General features: G+C 41.6%; 1 protein-coding gene across 4 annotated transcripts in view; it reads left to right on the top strand.

The window, feature by feature from the left end:
* The window catches only part of UNK (unk zinc finger), a 49,014-nt gene that overhangs the window by 23,775 nt on the left and 11,548 nt on the right, over positions 1-13,691 (top strand). For 3 of the 4 annotated variants that reach the window (XM_081185097.1, XM_081185100.1, XM_081185099.1), the window contains 9 exons: positions 386-503; positions 1,783-1,867; positions 3,805-3,947; positions 4,980-5,027; positions 6,450-6,650; positions 7,803-7,871; positions 8,735-8,909; positions 10,896-10,997; positions 13,302-13,490. In XM_081185097.1, the coding sequence (XP_081041223.1) occupies positions 386-503; positions 1,783-1,867; positions 3,805-3,947; positions 4,980-5,027; positions 6,450-6,650; positions 7,803-7,871; positions 8,735-8,909; positions 10,896-10,997; positions 13,302-13,490 (1,130 nt within the window). The remainder of the gene's footprint in view (positions 1-385; positions 504-1,782; positions 1,868-3,804; positions 3,948-4,979; positions 5,028-6,449; positions 6,651-7,802; positions 7,872-8,734; positions 8,910-10,895; positions 10,998-13,301; positions 13,491-13,691) is intronic. The other variant, XM_081185098.1, reaches the window with a different exon arrangement.

Here is a 13,691-nt window from a genome sequence, read left to right as displayed (position 1 = left end):
TTTCCATTAAACTCCCACAGTTCATGTTCAAACTGTATTTCAAGCATTGGTCAGACAAGGTACTTGTCTCCTGCTGTTGTGTGCTTTCCTCTTCTGTGGGGGCAAAGAAGACTGTCCTCTTGAAAGCCACCAGCTTCTGTCCTAATTCAATGTGACCTGAAATCATATGTATTTAGTTCTGCATAATGAAGTAAAACCTTCCACTGCCTTGGGAAAAGCTATATTGCAGGTAGCTAAGGTATTCAATATGCAGAAGTAAGTGGCAGGGATATATGGAAGCAGTAGACTGGGCATCCCTGTTTGGGACAGTGAGATAAGTTTATTTGATGGTACCGAGTTGGAATTGGGTTCCTTATTCTATACCATTGCTGCCTTCTTTATGCAGGTCATCCCCATGCCCCAGTGTGAAACATGGAGATGAGTGGGGAGATCCCAGTAAGTGTGACAATGGAGATGCATGCCAGTACTGTCACACCCGCACAGAACAACAATTTCATCCAGAGGTACAGTGAGTAACCCTTCCTGTTGGCTGCCTGGCTAGATAAATGGAGGGGCTCCAGGGTTTATATGTGCTGATAAACAGTAACACTTCTAATAAAAAGTACAATAAGAACACTGGAAGAGAAAGAATCCAAGGGGTCCTGAGGAGCTGAAATTGCTTGAGATCTTGGATTCTTCACCCATAAGTACTCCTATTGCCATCTAGACATGCTGGGAAGAATGTTTCCTTGGACATTGAGAGTACAGCTGGCAGGGGCTGCAGGAACCAAGGTGAGGGGCCAAATGGGGCTTGATGGTTGGATGTAGGAGAGTGAGAAAATTTGGAGTGGACTATGGCGCATGCGGAAGCCTAGAAGACACAGACAAGAGGCTGAGGGAGGTGCATGAGATCTAGGTAGTACCCTGAGGGGTTAGGCTGACTCCTTGTCTTGTTTTTCTGAATTTGAGACATAATTCGTCCAAAATGCGAAAAAAGAATTTTTACTATCTTATAAGGTATTCAGAGCAAAGTCAGAACAGTGATGGGGAACTAAATGTCATGAAGGCTTTCAAAGTTGGAACAGAAGGTGTGATGAATTTGGGAACTGACACCTTCCTCCTGTGCATACAAGGACAGCAGAGTTAGTCTTAGTGTACACAACCCTTATCATAAGAAGACCATGTGTTTTCTAGCAACATTTGATGTCACTGTTGGGACATGGCTGCCCTGTCTATCAGCAGAATCCTTTCAAACTCTAGTTAAACATAGTTGAAGCAGTTCAACTATGGTTCCTTTCCTCTTTCCCCAAAGACCGCTGTTCTGGCAGCATTGGGTGGTGGGGGCTTTGGGAGTGATCCCCATGGATGCATATACACATGGAAACACTTCTCTTGAATGGATACTATACACTTCTTTTGCTCAAATGTTTTCATGTGGTCCAGTTCTGGATCCTTAGATAGAGCCAGTGTATGCACAGGACCGTCATTCAGTAAGTTCCAAGAGTCATTAAAGCTGCAGTCCTATACACACTTATATGGGAGTAAATCCACCCAAACTTTTGAGTAGACGTGCAAAATATTGTGATGAAGTTCTAATCAACTGTATTAATTATCAGTGGTAATAATGCTAAAAGTAATTCTGTGAATGTCAAATATAATTTGGGATCAGAGTTATATGTAAAGCATAACTGAGGCACATCAAACTCAGTTGCATTTCTTGGTATTGTTCTATTTTTTAAAAAAAATCATTATAGATAACTATGTGTGCTCACTTTCATCACATTTTGTGCTTCCCCCCCCCAGATCTACAAATCAACAAAATGTAATGACATGCAACAGTCTGGCAGCTGCCCCCGAGGACCCTTCTGTGCCTTTGCACATGTAGAACGTAGGTGGTCTTATCTTTATCTAGCAATAAAGTGTAAGCTGTGAGAGAAGTGTCATCCTGGGTTCAAAGTGGGACTTCATTTGCTGGATCAAGCAAAATTCAAAACAAATTACCCCCCTCCCCTCAGCAAGTCATGGGAAAGAATTCAAAAATAAATATTCCAGTGGATTTTATTTTGTGTGTTGTATCTTTTACTTTGGAAAAAACGCTTTAGCCACCAGATGGTGTGCGCTCTAATTGCATTTCCTCAAAATTAAGTGACACCCAGTGGCCACTCAAGGTATTGTACAGTTTTAAGTTTTGCTGTGGGCATTTTGGGCTGCTGGTTTGTAATTTGCCTGCCTGAGGCTGTGAACACACAATTTCTTTCTGCGGAGCAAAGGAAAGAACTCATCTGTTGTAGTATTTGACCTGATCCTTTCATGAAGGAGTTTTCTGCTTTTGAGATTTCTTTTTAAGAAGCCAAATCAATGTGGCACAGATCACTTGGTTGGAGTCTTAGAAATGATGGGCAAGAATTTTTGGACACTTGATCAAGACATATTTCATAGAGGGAGGAGCAGTGATAGGATTTTCCTCTTCAGCAAGGCACTGGTGAGTATGGATGGGGGGATCTGTGACTCCCCAGGTGCTGTTGGACTTCAACTCCCAGCCTGGTCAGTGGTTGTGAATGATGGGAGTTGTTATTCAACCACGTCTAGTGGGGCACAGATTCACCACCCCTGCTGTAGCTCAACACTGGCATTAAAAGTGAAATAAGCAGTGTCTTGCCCTAACCTGAAATATGTAAGAAGAAAGCTGAGATGGTTTTTGAACTACCCACCCTCTGCAAATCACTTTGGAGGAATGAAGGTGAAGCCACCTCCACAAATCCAGTCTGAATCGGTGAAGGTCCTCTCCATTCAACCCTAACCCTAACCCTAACCCCACCCAGATCTTGTCTGCTGAGCTGAAGACTGGATCTACTTCATATTCTTTCCCTTCCAGGTGCCCCAGACATTTCAAGGTGGGCTTGCCACGCAGATTCAGAACAACTGTTAACCGCTCTTGTTTCTCCATACATAACATATTCTGCCATATGAATTGTCTAGTTTGCTCTATTGGGAACATGGGATCTTTCCGTACGTAAAAAAATCAATTCTAGTGTTCTGAAATCCAATCAGTATACTAAGGTCTTAATGTCTCCATTCCAAAACAGAGGGATAACAACTGGGAAAGGGCTATTGCCTTTAGGCATCACATCATGGGTGTAGCCAGGATTTATTTCAGGGAGGCAGACTTTATGTTGCGGGGGGGGGGGGGCAGAACCAAGTTATCTGCAACACAATTGTTTTTATTTATTTATTTATTTACATACTTTGGGTGGGACAGCTGCCCCCCCCCCAGCTCCCTGGCTACAGCCATGCCTCACACCTGGGCTTTCCAAAAGTATATGGTTGGACATAGTTGGAAATAGAATGCTGGACTGTGTAGACAGTTGGTCTGATCCAAGAGGGTTGTTGTTATAGTCTTACGTTCTTCAGGCTATGATTCTAAGCAAGCATACGAAAGAAAACATCATTGAAATTGTAAGCTTGCTTACCTAGTAAATATGCTTAGAACTGGAGTGTCAGTCATCACCGTCAAGGTATTCTTAGCCATCATTGAACATTAGAGATGGAAACCCTGATTCAGTAGGTCTTTTGAATGAATAGTTACATCTGTCATTGCTTTAAGAGTGTAATTTATAATTTTAGGAAAAGCTAAGACACTCAAGGCAACAAACCAAACATTTATCAACTTTGTCTTATGAAAACTTTCTGTTATTTCTGTGCTGGTATGAGGATTGCTGCAAATAGATACGGATCTATGGAACCTCTGCACTTAGGAGAGCCATAAGATCCATTTTCATTTTTCTGCATACATTGTGTCATGTTTTTGTTTTGCATTTCTTACAGAACCTCCACTTAATGAAGAGTTACAATCAACATCCTCTGTTTCCAGTCCTACACAAACAGGCCCTGTAATGTATATGCCCTCGGCAGCAGGCGATTCTGTTCCCGTTAGCCCTTCTAGTCCACAAGCCCCAGACCTTAGCAATGTACGTAGAAATTTTGAAAGTTCTTCACTTTGTAGGTTTTTACTGCAGACTTCTCTAAATATGAATGCCTTCTAGAAGAAGAAGCTGCCCCCTCGGACTCAATTACATTGTGTTAAGGAAATGGTGCCTATATTTTCCCCATAAAATTTACTTTGAATTTGTGGGGGTTGGCAGAGCACTGGGATGCAAAACAGGTTTCCATCTGTGAGCTGAGATTTTGAAGGAACATAGTGGCATGGGTTTAAATCACAACTGCCACTTTCAAACTGGATTAGACAAGCTGAGCTGCTTTAAATTTACTTGGAAGTCATTTTCAAGCTGCCATATGGAGCAGCCCAAGGCTTTTCTGTGAAATTTAATACTGTTGTAATGCTCCCTGCTTAGAATTTGTCCCATTTGGGAAGTACTCTTTCTTCATCTGAAAATGACTGCTTCTAGAACACCTATTCAAATCATTAAAATGTTTGCATGGTTTTGCTTTTCTCCTCTTGAATAAAGTGCTCCAAGCATAAAAGGGAAAGTTCAATCTCTTGTTGTGGGTGCTGAGCTCTCTTGTATAGGTCTCGTCTGAATTGCTTACCTTGTGAATAGTGGCAGCTGCTCCTAACTAAATGTTTGGGAATACAGCCTTGGAGCTTGTGTACTATGATATGTTTGAAGAATTTAACCTGGGGTAGTGGCCCTCTGTTTTCATGTTAAGCTAAAATTAAGTAGTTATCCCTTGGGAGAGTCTTGCATATTTCTAGTGAATCATATCAAGTCACTGTTTAGAAGTAGACATCCTGCTGTCTAGTGGCAAGCTCACACTCTCACCTTTTGGCGAGCAAATTGTAATGTCTCCTTCCAAGTCCACCTGCTTTTGTCGTACTGAAGCACCCTTTGTCTGTTGTTACTTCAGCCTGCTCAGCTGTGTATGTAGGCTGCAAGCCGAGTGAATGATGTTTTAATTATGCCTATTACATATGACTGATTAAAGCTAAATAAATTGCTCATCCCACATATTCTGTGTTATGTCTTTGTCTTTGACTGTAGGTATGGAATAAACCAGGAACTCTGCCAACTAGCCCCACTTCTACTACAGTAAGTATCTAACTGAGGAGAGAGAGCATTACACAACCTGTGCTGGTTGAATGAAAATTGTCATTGTAAGAGGCTCCCAAGAGTCCCCTCTTCCTTAATTCAAGCCTCATCTGTTTTACATTTCGAAACAGTTGTTATGTATGCCACAGTCCTGTATGTTTGCAGATCAGTAGCTCCCAGCCAACATGGCTTGTTATACCTCCACTGTTGGGAGACAGTATGCTTCCGAATACCAGTTGCTGGGAATTGCAGATAGGCAGAATACTGTTGTGCTCATATCCTGCTTGCAGGCTTCCCACGGGCATCTGGTTGTCCACTGTGAGAGCAGGATGTTGTGCCAAATGGACCATTGACCTGATCCAGCAGGCTCTTCCAATGTCCTTACGGTCAGAGTATGGCGTTGGGCACATAATTTAGATTCCCTAAAAGTTTCTAGTCCTTATGATTATGAATATGCACATAAACATGTCCTAGCAACTCAAGTACAGAATTCCTGACAAATCACTCGGCTATTAAACATTTTGTCCTGAAGATACTCTCTTTTTCTTTTGTCCGTGGTTCTTTAGCAAAGCAATCTTGAATGGCTGCATATGTAAAAAACAAAGCTGAGTGGCTTCTGATAATTTGGAAGTTCTCTGTCCCAGTTGTGCATAAATACCATAGTTGTTTATGACAGGGAAGGATGGGAAGCCCCCAATAAGAGTGATGCAATCAAACATTTCAAAAAAAGTTTTTAGATGCTTTCAATACTGTACTTGTAAGCTGCCTTAAGCATTTTTCTACGGAAAGGTAGGGTGTAAATATTTTAATAAATGAAAACATTAAAAAATATTTATCAGTTTAGGTCAAGGAAGAATGGAACACGTGGTTCATATGGGGCTGTAAATATGTAGGAAAACTGAAACAAAGAATTTGGGTTATGGGAATAAGAGTGAAAATATTCAGCACTATGAACCACTTCCCAACCACCTCTGTTTTCTGAAGCATGGACTGACTTCACATTTTTAATACCTTTTTCCCTTTTAAACTTGAAGCATAGAATTTTAGGATTCTGAAGAAGCAACAAGGTTTTGCACTAGAAATATGTATTCTGCTATGGGATTATGTTGGCTGTGCTGGTTTCTAAATCTCACTTGAGAAAGCATGAAGAACTTGTGAGCTGAGTGAGAAGAATATGAGATTGTCTCTGGGATCAAGATACGGTTGTGCATTTCTGAGACGCTAAAGCACGAAAACTTGTGATTTATGTTCCCAGTTGACCTAGCTGAAGCTAACAACTTAGTTATCTGGAGGTTTTCCCATCAAAGGCCATCTGCAATAGTGCAAGACAGAATGTTACAATCCTAGGAATCTGTAACTGCGCACTATATGAGTTCCTCTCAAGTTGTGACCTGTGCTGTTTTTTCTTCCTTCTTCCATTAGATTCTCTGTAGGAATAGCAGTCTTGGAAGCCCATCTAATATATGTGGGTCTCCTCCTGGTGCCATTGGAAAACCCCATAGTTTGGAAAGCATTGGCTTTCCCACAGATTCAGTAACTGCAGCCAGCAGCTACAAGAAGGCACCAGGATTTGAGCGGGAAGATTTGGTTGGAGCAGAGTACCTAAAGAATTTCAAATGCCAGGTAGGTGGGGCATACAGGGAAAGGGGACCTGAGGGTTTCATATTGGCTTTGGAAGCAACTGCCAAAACCACTGCAATATGTTGGTGAAACATCTTGGTACTTCCCTAAGCTACGAAATTGGCACTAGACAAGCAAGTCACAAGGGCTCCTGGTATTGTGATACATAATCAAGTAATCCAAAGAAAGAATCTGAAGCAAACTTTACATATTTTTTACATACCACAAAATCAGCCACCTGGAACTTTCTATTGGGCTAGTCTAGAGACACATTTCTTGAAACATTTTTTTCCAGGCAAGGACCCGAGTAAGAGTTCCTTGGCATAAAGAAAATTAACATCCTTGCTATCTGTGTTATTGCACTTATCACGGTATATTTTTAGCCTAAAGGGATTATTTTTCTTCCTGAAAAAATATCTGAAGAAGTGTACATGCACACGAAAGCTTATACCCAGAACAAACTTAGTTGGTCTCTAAGGTGCTACTGGACTATTTTTTTATTTATTTCGACTGCGTCAGACCAACACGGCTACCTACCTGAATCCCTGAAAAAAGGCATTTAGAATATAACTGCAGTGATACTTAAAATGGACATATCTGAATATTTTCATGAAGATATAAAATAAACTCATGCTTGCAGAGAAGCCACTGGGAATTTAACAGCAACAACAAATTTTATTACAGTCACAGACCAGCATAACTGGGACTTTAACATTTATTCTGGAGTATTTATGGAGTAGGATTTTTCTTACCAACTTTTCCTTAAATGCCCATTTTTTTCTTTACTAGGCATAGACTAAGAAAACATTCCACACTTTCTTTTCATTGTTAATCTCACCACATGAGTACAGAAAGATCACAGTGGAGTACAAAGATTACAGGGCAATCATATGCATGTTTAAAACTTGGAAAGTTTATTTCATTTATTTCAATTGGATTTACATCCAGGTTATCTGTGCTGGGAATCCCCACTACCACCACCATTTATTGTCTAATACTTTTTTCCTTGTCTAATGGGCTCTGAACTTTCTGGGAGCAGCAAAATAGAGAAAGTTTTGTTAGAATCCCATAGCCCTCTCAAATGCTTGAAGTCAGCAATTTCACATTTGTATACTCCCCCTCCACTCGTCTTTCTTTTTGTTCTGTTTACTGCAGCAGGCAAAGATTAAATCCCATTCCTTGGAACATAGAACCCAAGAACAGCCTCTGTTACAACCAAAACAGGTATGTTACCCCAAGTTGGCCCTAGACTATTCCTGTGTGTTTATGCCATCTCATCCATAGCTTCCAAGCCTACTTGTGGATGCTGGATGATGTATGGGTGGGTGGTGGTATTTTGCTAAGAGGTTTTTTTTAAAAATAGTCTCTAACAAATGTATATTCAGGTATGTGCAAATGCTGAGGCTGTGCATGTAGAGGAGCCTCCAAATTAGAAATCTAAATATGAATTCAGCTGCAGAGATAATTAAAGAAAGGGTTTGGTACAGCTCATTGAACCTTATTCTGATAAAATTGTACACAATTATGATTATATGATGCCACTGATTACGTATGAGAAGTGTTCTGAAAGAATCAAAGTTGTCCTTCATAACTGCAGCATACATTTGTTTTGGCACTTTGTTGTATATTAACACTACTGTGAACTGCCTTGAATGTATATTGATATAGAAGTCTGTGGTATAAATTATATATATATGTAGAGAGAGAGAGACTTCTCTTTCCCAAGGGAAATGAGGAAGAGAGCCTGTTATGTGCTTTTCAAGGCTCAGATTCTACTCTGAGTCTTGAAAAGTAGATAGAGCTGGAAGAGAAAGCGGGAAAGGGTGCCATTCTTTCAACTTCCTCCTTCAGAACTATTTACTTTTTTTGGGAGGGGGGCAGCAAAAGTTACCACCCTCTCCATCTCATGATGGAAGGGTAAGTGGGAGAGGAGGCTTTATGGGCACCAGGGAAAGTCCTCAAGAGTTCTGTTGGGCACATGAGCACCATGTTGGCATCCCCAGAGCTAGGGACTTGCTCATACACTTCTTAAATTGCATGCTGAGAATGAATTATCCAGTGTTTAAATATATGTCTCCCTCTTTCAGGATATACTGGGGATTCTTCCTGTTGGCAGCCCACTGACATCTAGCATCTCTTCTAGTATCACTTCTAGTTTGGCAGCAACACCGCCAAGTCCAGCAGGCACAAGCAGTGTCCCTGGCATGAATGCAAATGCCCTTCCATTCTACCCAACCAGTGACACAGTGGAGTCTGTGATAGGTAATACTGCCTATACTCATGGGGGCCAGCTCTGAAAGGGAATATAATCAGCCTGGGAAATAGGAGCATGTTGTAGATCTAGATACCTGGGGAGTTTTTGCAGAATCCCATCTTTCTTTTAGAGGCGGCTAATATGACATACATAGTCTTCTATGCATCATAATTTCAGCTCTGAATTATATAAAAATGTGTCAATATGGTGAATTGGATATTATGATTGCTCTGAATTTTTTGTGTAGTGAAATTGATGTCTTGTTTGCTATCCTTCATCTTACTTTATGCTTGCTAAATTTACAGATCACAAATTTGGCCCAAAGTGCTACTGTATTGGGCCAGTCCAGGACTCTATTTAATTCATGTGACAGGTGTAATTTGTGGTTGAGCAACTGTTTTCATAAATTTTACAAGGATGAAACTCGGATCTGTACACATCAAGCAGAAGTCCATAGCCAGTCTGTGCCTTAGGTGAAGATTTAAAAGGACCTTGTTTATACTTCCCTTCCAGGGTGTGGTATGTCACCATATTTTAATCTCCTGATTTCCCAAGGAGATTAATAGCACATATTGTGCAGAGCAGGCATTTCCCTTTTTATTTTCTCCTCAGGCACTTTATTTACTATTTTTTATTATTTCTAAACAGGGGATATATAGTGTTGCTTCCTGTTGGCCTCTCATTGTCCAGATACCTTATTATGATTGCTAATGGTTTATGTTCTATAACAGTGCTGTGCCACTACCCTCCCAGAAGGAGCACCATTGCTGCTTACTGGGATGGTGCAGAGGCAGCGTGGAGGCAGGATCAGGGCTTGGATTGGCTCTGCCAGTTCACCCTTCCAACTCCAACCTCACTGCTACCCTGCCCATCCCAGAAGGCAACACTGACCTTGCTCCCAGAAGGGCAGCAGAGTGACCCCGCCCCAGCCACTTCTGCCTGGAATGATAAAAAACCAAGAGAGAATTCCTGGCTTTGAAATGAAAAGTTTGCAGTAGTGTGGTGGAGGACAGGAAGGGCAACTTCTTTAGCCCCAAACAGGCTCTTGTTATACATTTTAATAGGCATCCTGTGGGGAATTGCAGTCTTTTTTTGTGAAAGGCTCGAAAAGCAACCTTTTGGGAAACGCCAAACCACAATACAGGCTTTGGAGGAAAAAGGGGCTGGGGAGCAACCATTTCAATACAGAAAACTGTGATCTATTTTATGGTCCACATTTCTGAAGTAACATGAATATAACACATGCCATACTTTTCTTTGAGAGACAACATTAATGGGGCATATTTGCTGGACATATTAAATTGGCTAGAAATGACACTTGGGAAGAACCTGTGGAGGCTTGCTTCATCTCATCCCAACTGGCAATGCCCATGCTATGTATCACTGATCCATTGTTGGGACACTGCTGGCTATAGCCTGCTTCCTAGGGTATTCTAATCCATCCCCTTTCCCCGATGCCCCTCACCTGACTGCTGCACTTGACCCCCTTCTTTCCACTGCCATACCTGCACCTCATTCCTACTGCCCATCTCTTCCTCCACTGAATTGCAACCCAAGTCACTGCTCCATTGTGGAATTCCTAAAAGAGGGAAATTCCAATCACCATGCATCATGGATACCCAGGTTACTAGGTGACTGGGATGGGCACCCTTCATTCAAGCTGTCCTTGGATGTATTTCTTCCCAAAGTCAAGCTGTACAGCAGGTGTCACTGGATGATCTGTTTTGCATTGCTGTTTATTTCTGGTGTCAATCTGTGGGAAAGAACCTGATGCTGAAAGCTTTTAGGGCTCAAAAACAATAGAAAGTGATATGAAAAGCTGCCTTGTTTAGACAACTGTTGACTAATGGCAGTATTGTACAGTGGGGAGCAGGGCCCTATAGATCCTCCTGTCCAGAGCAGTGTCATCTCTGCATGTAGGCTCTTTGGGCTTCCCTATCCCTTGAAGTTGTTGGTCCTTTTTGTATTATATAATTGGTGCCTCTGTCTGGCAGAGTCTGCCTTGGATGACCTGGACCTGAACGAATTCGGAGTGGCTGCCCTGGAGAAGACATTTGACAGCAGCTCGGTGCCCCACACGAGTGGCATCATGATAGGTACATGAAAGCAACAGAGCTTTCTTTGATCTTCTGCCAAGCAGGGTTCGCCCCATCAGCTGGCTGAAGCAGCCTAACAAGCTCTCAAAACCAGTCCTGACATTATATGTTGGTATGCGGCCAATGGGAGACCTTGGAGCAAAAGGGCTCTCATTGACTAGCAGATTGGAAATTTATTCCACTGGTTTCAGATGTCCCAGTTATGTTTATGAAATTGACATGGCTTATTTGACACACTAAACATGTTTATGAAATTATGACATGAACATTTCACCGAGGGGGGCGGGAAGTCATTTTAAAATAATGAGAAACAAATTGGATTGTTTTCACTGTTCTGCTGTCACAGGACCATGGCAAGACATTATCGCCACACATTGACAAACTACCGCATATGTATCTCATCATTTGTATGTGGTCATTTCAAACCAGCGTCCATTTTGTGTGTGTGTCTGGTTGTTCAGGTGAAAATAGTCTTTACAACCTTGGTCCCCTGTTGTAAGAATCCCATAATGCATTTACACAGGTTGTTGTTATTTTTTGGTGAACTAAGCCACATGCAAATTGGTAGGTGCGTGACTCGCTATTTCCGCTCATGCTGTCTGAACTCTGTCTCTGAATGGCATAGCCATCAGCTTAAACCTGATCCTCCATGGTGCCAGATGTTGTATGTTGCAGACCATTGCAGAATGCTCCGCAATGGCCTTCCATCAATACACAATTCTATTTCACCACATCCTGCCCTCAATATTGGTTCAGATTTGAGCAGTAGCACAAATCAGAATGATTTTCCACATACCCAAGTGATCAAGTCTGCTTTCACAAAAACCAAAGAGGTAGAATTCAGCATGAGACAATTCTGCACTGGTATTGTGCCTATGCTTATTCTGGCTAAAACAATTTAGAAGTGTTTACAGTGCAGACATCACAATTCAAGATAGGAGTCCAAATAGGGTCCAAATAATGCTTTTCATGCAACATAGACACAGTGTTGGTTCCCGTGAAGGTAACTGCCCTTTTAATGATGGTTGCAAAGACTGTGCTCCTCAGATTATCAGTAAACTGATTGAGGGCTCTAGTTTTGTGGGCAGCACCTTGTATCACAGTCCTCCTGAGTTGACTTAGAATAACACGTTGGTTACGTCTATTGTAACTCTGTCTAGGTTAGAAGGAGGATGGAGAGTTCTATGGCATGTAAGAGTCCCTCCCCAGGCCATCCTAGAAGCACTCTAATTTCTGAATCTAATTTGTGAACAGGTGCTGCTGTGCATTTTCAAGCTTTATAAACATGAGGGGTAAAAACTGAGTTTTCAAAGAATGAAACCTGAGATTCTTATTATTCTGACAACATTAGCAACTCCCATGCTACTGAGTTTGATTCCTCTGAGCTCCTCTGTTGTTCAGATTGGGAGGTGATTTCCCCCATTCTCTTTCCTGTAGATCTAGCAGAAATAATTATGGTGTTGAAATTTAATGATCTGATCTTCTCAGACATCTTTTTACTGAAGAGTATAGTTTTTTACAGGTGTATTAAAAATGAAGGTTGTAATTTGCCCCATTGAATTTGTGGCTTCTCCCTTGACTTTGAATATCGAGAAACGGCCCCATTTGCTGTTGTTTAACTGATATTAAGAACATAACTTACATCCCTAATATTGGGGTTGGGGAGGGATTTGAACTTACAGAAATATTTTTGGCAGGATATGTAATGTGATGGGGAAATATATTTTTAACTAGTACAATAGCCCTTGGAAATGTAGTTGCTTAATCCATGTGATATGATGGACACATGTTTTCTTGTTCCTGTGAAAAGAGTCTTAAAGATGCCCGTTATCACCATCACTGGCCACTTCTTTGTTTTAGAGAAATGCAGCCTCTTGCACTAATAAACAGTGGAGATAGTGCAAAAGCAATTTAGTTTAAACATGCATAATTTGAATTAGTTTATTGTCATTGTGGAGAGACAGATAAAAAAAGCTGTCTAAATGTCTCTCTTGACAGTCCCTTAAACTCTTAAATGACCCCCTTGTATGTTGGAGTACAGTTGACACTGTCCATATGTCCTATTTTGCACAGTTAACACCCAAGAAAGTTGCTACTGTACCTTCCTCGGCCAGAGGAACAGTTCTCATAATGCTCTTTCTGAAGGTAAAGAGGGATGGAAAGTGGAGAAAACCCCCGGACTCCCCCGTCCTTTACTGGTGCAGAGAGTGAAGCAAACACCTGCTGTTCAAATTCCTGTGCTGTGCTTCCACTCATAACTCATGGCTTCTACATTCCCATCCTTTCTGTGTGTTCTTTGTCCAGGTGGGAGTTTGCTGCAAAGTTCTGCTCCTGTAAATATCCCTGGGTCCCTTGGAAGTTCTGCCTCCTTTCACTCTGCCTCTCCTTCTCCACCGGTCAGCTTATCATCGCATTTCCTCCATCAGCCCCAGGGACACTTAAGCCAATCAGAAAACACATTCCTGGGGACATCAGCTTCTCATGGATCATTAGGTAAATGCCCAGTGCGTATGTGAGAGTGTGCATGTGAACATGTACATACCTGTCTATACCATGTAAGTATTTTCCTTTTATCTTAGCTTTCATTTAAATGTCCTCATTTTGTGTTGCCACCTAACATATCTTGTGCCCAATGCCTATCAGATGAGGAAGAATTCACTAAGCCTAAGGACATCCCAGAAAGAATTTCCCTGC

This window comes from Podarcis bocagei (genome assembly GCF_964188305.1).
Source record: "Podarcis bocagei genome assembly, chromosome: 2".
In the NCBI taxonomy this organism is placed as follows: domain Eukaryota; kingdom Metazoa; phylum Chordata; class Lepidosauria; order Squamata; family Lacertidae; genus Podarcis; species Podarcis bocagei.
This window is presented reverse-complemented; position numbering and strand designations above follow the sequence as displayed.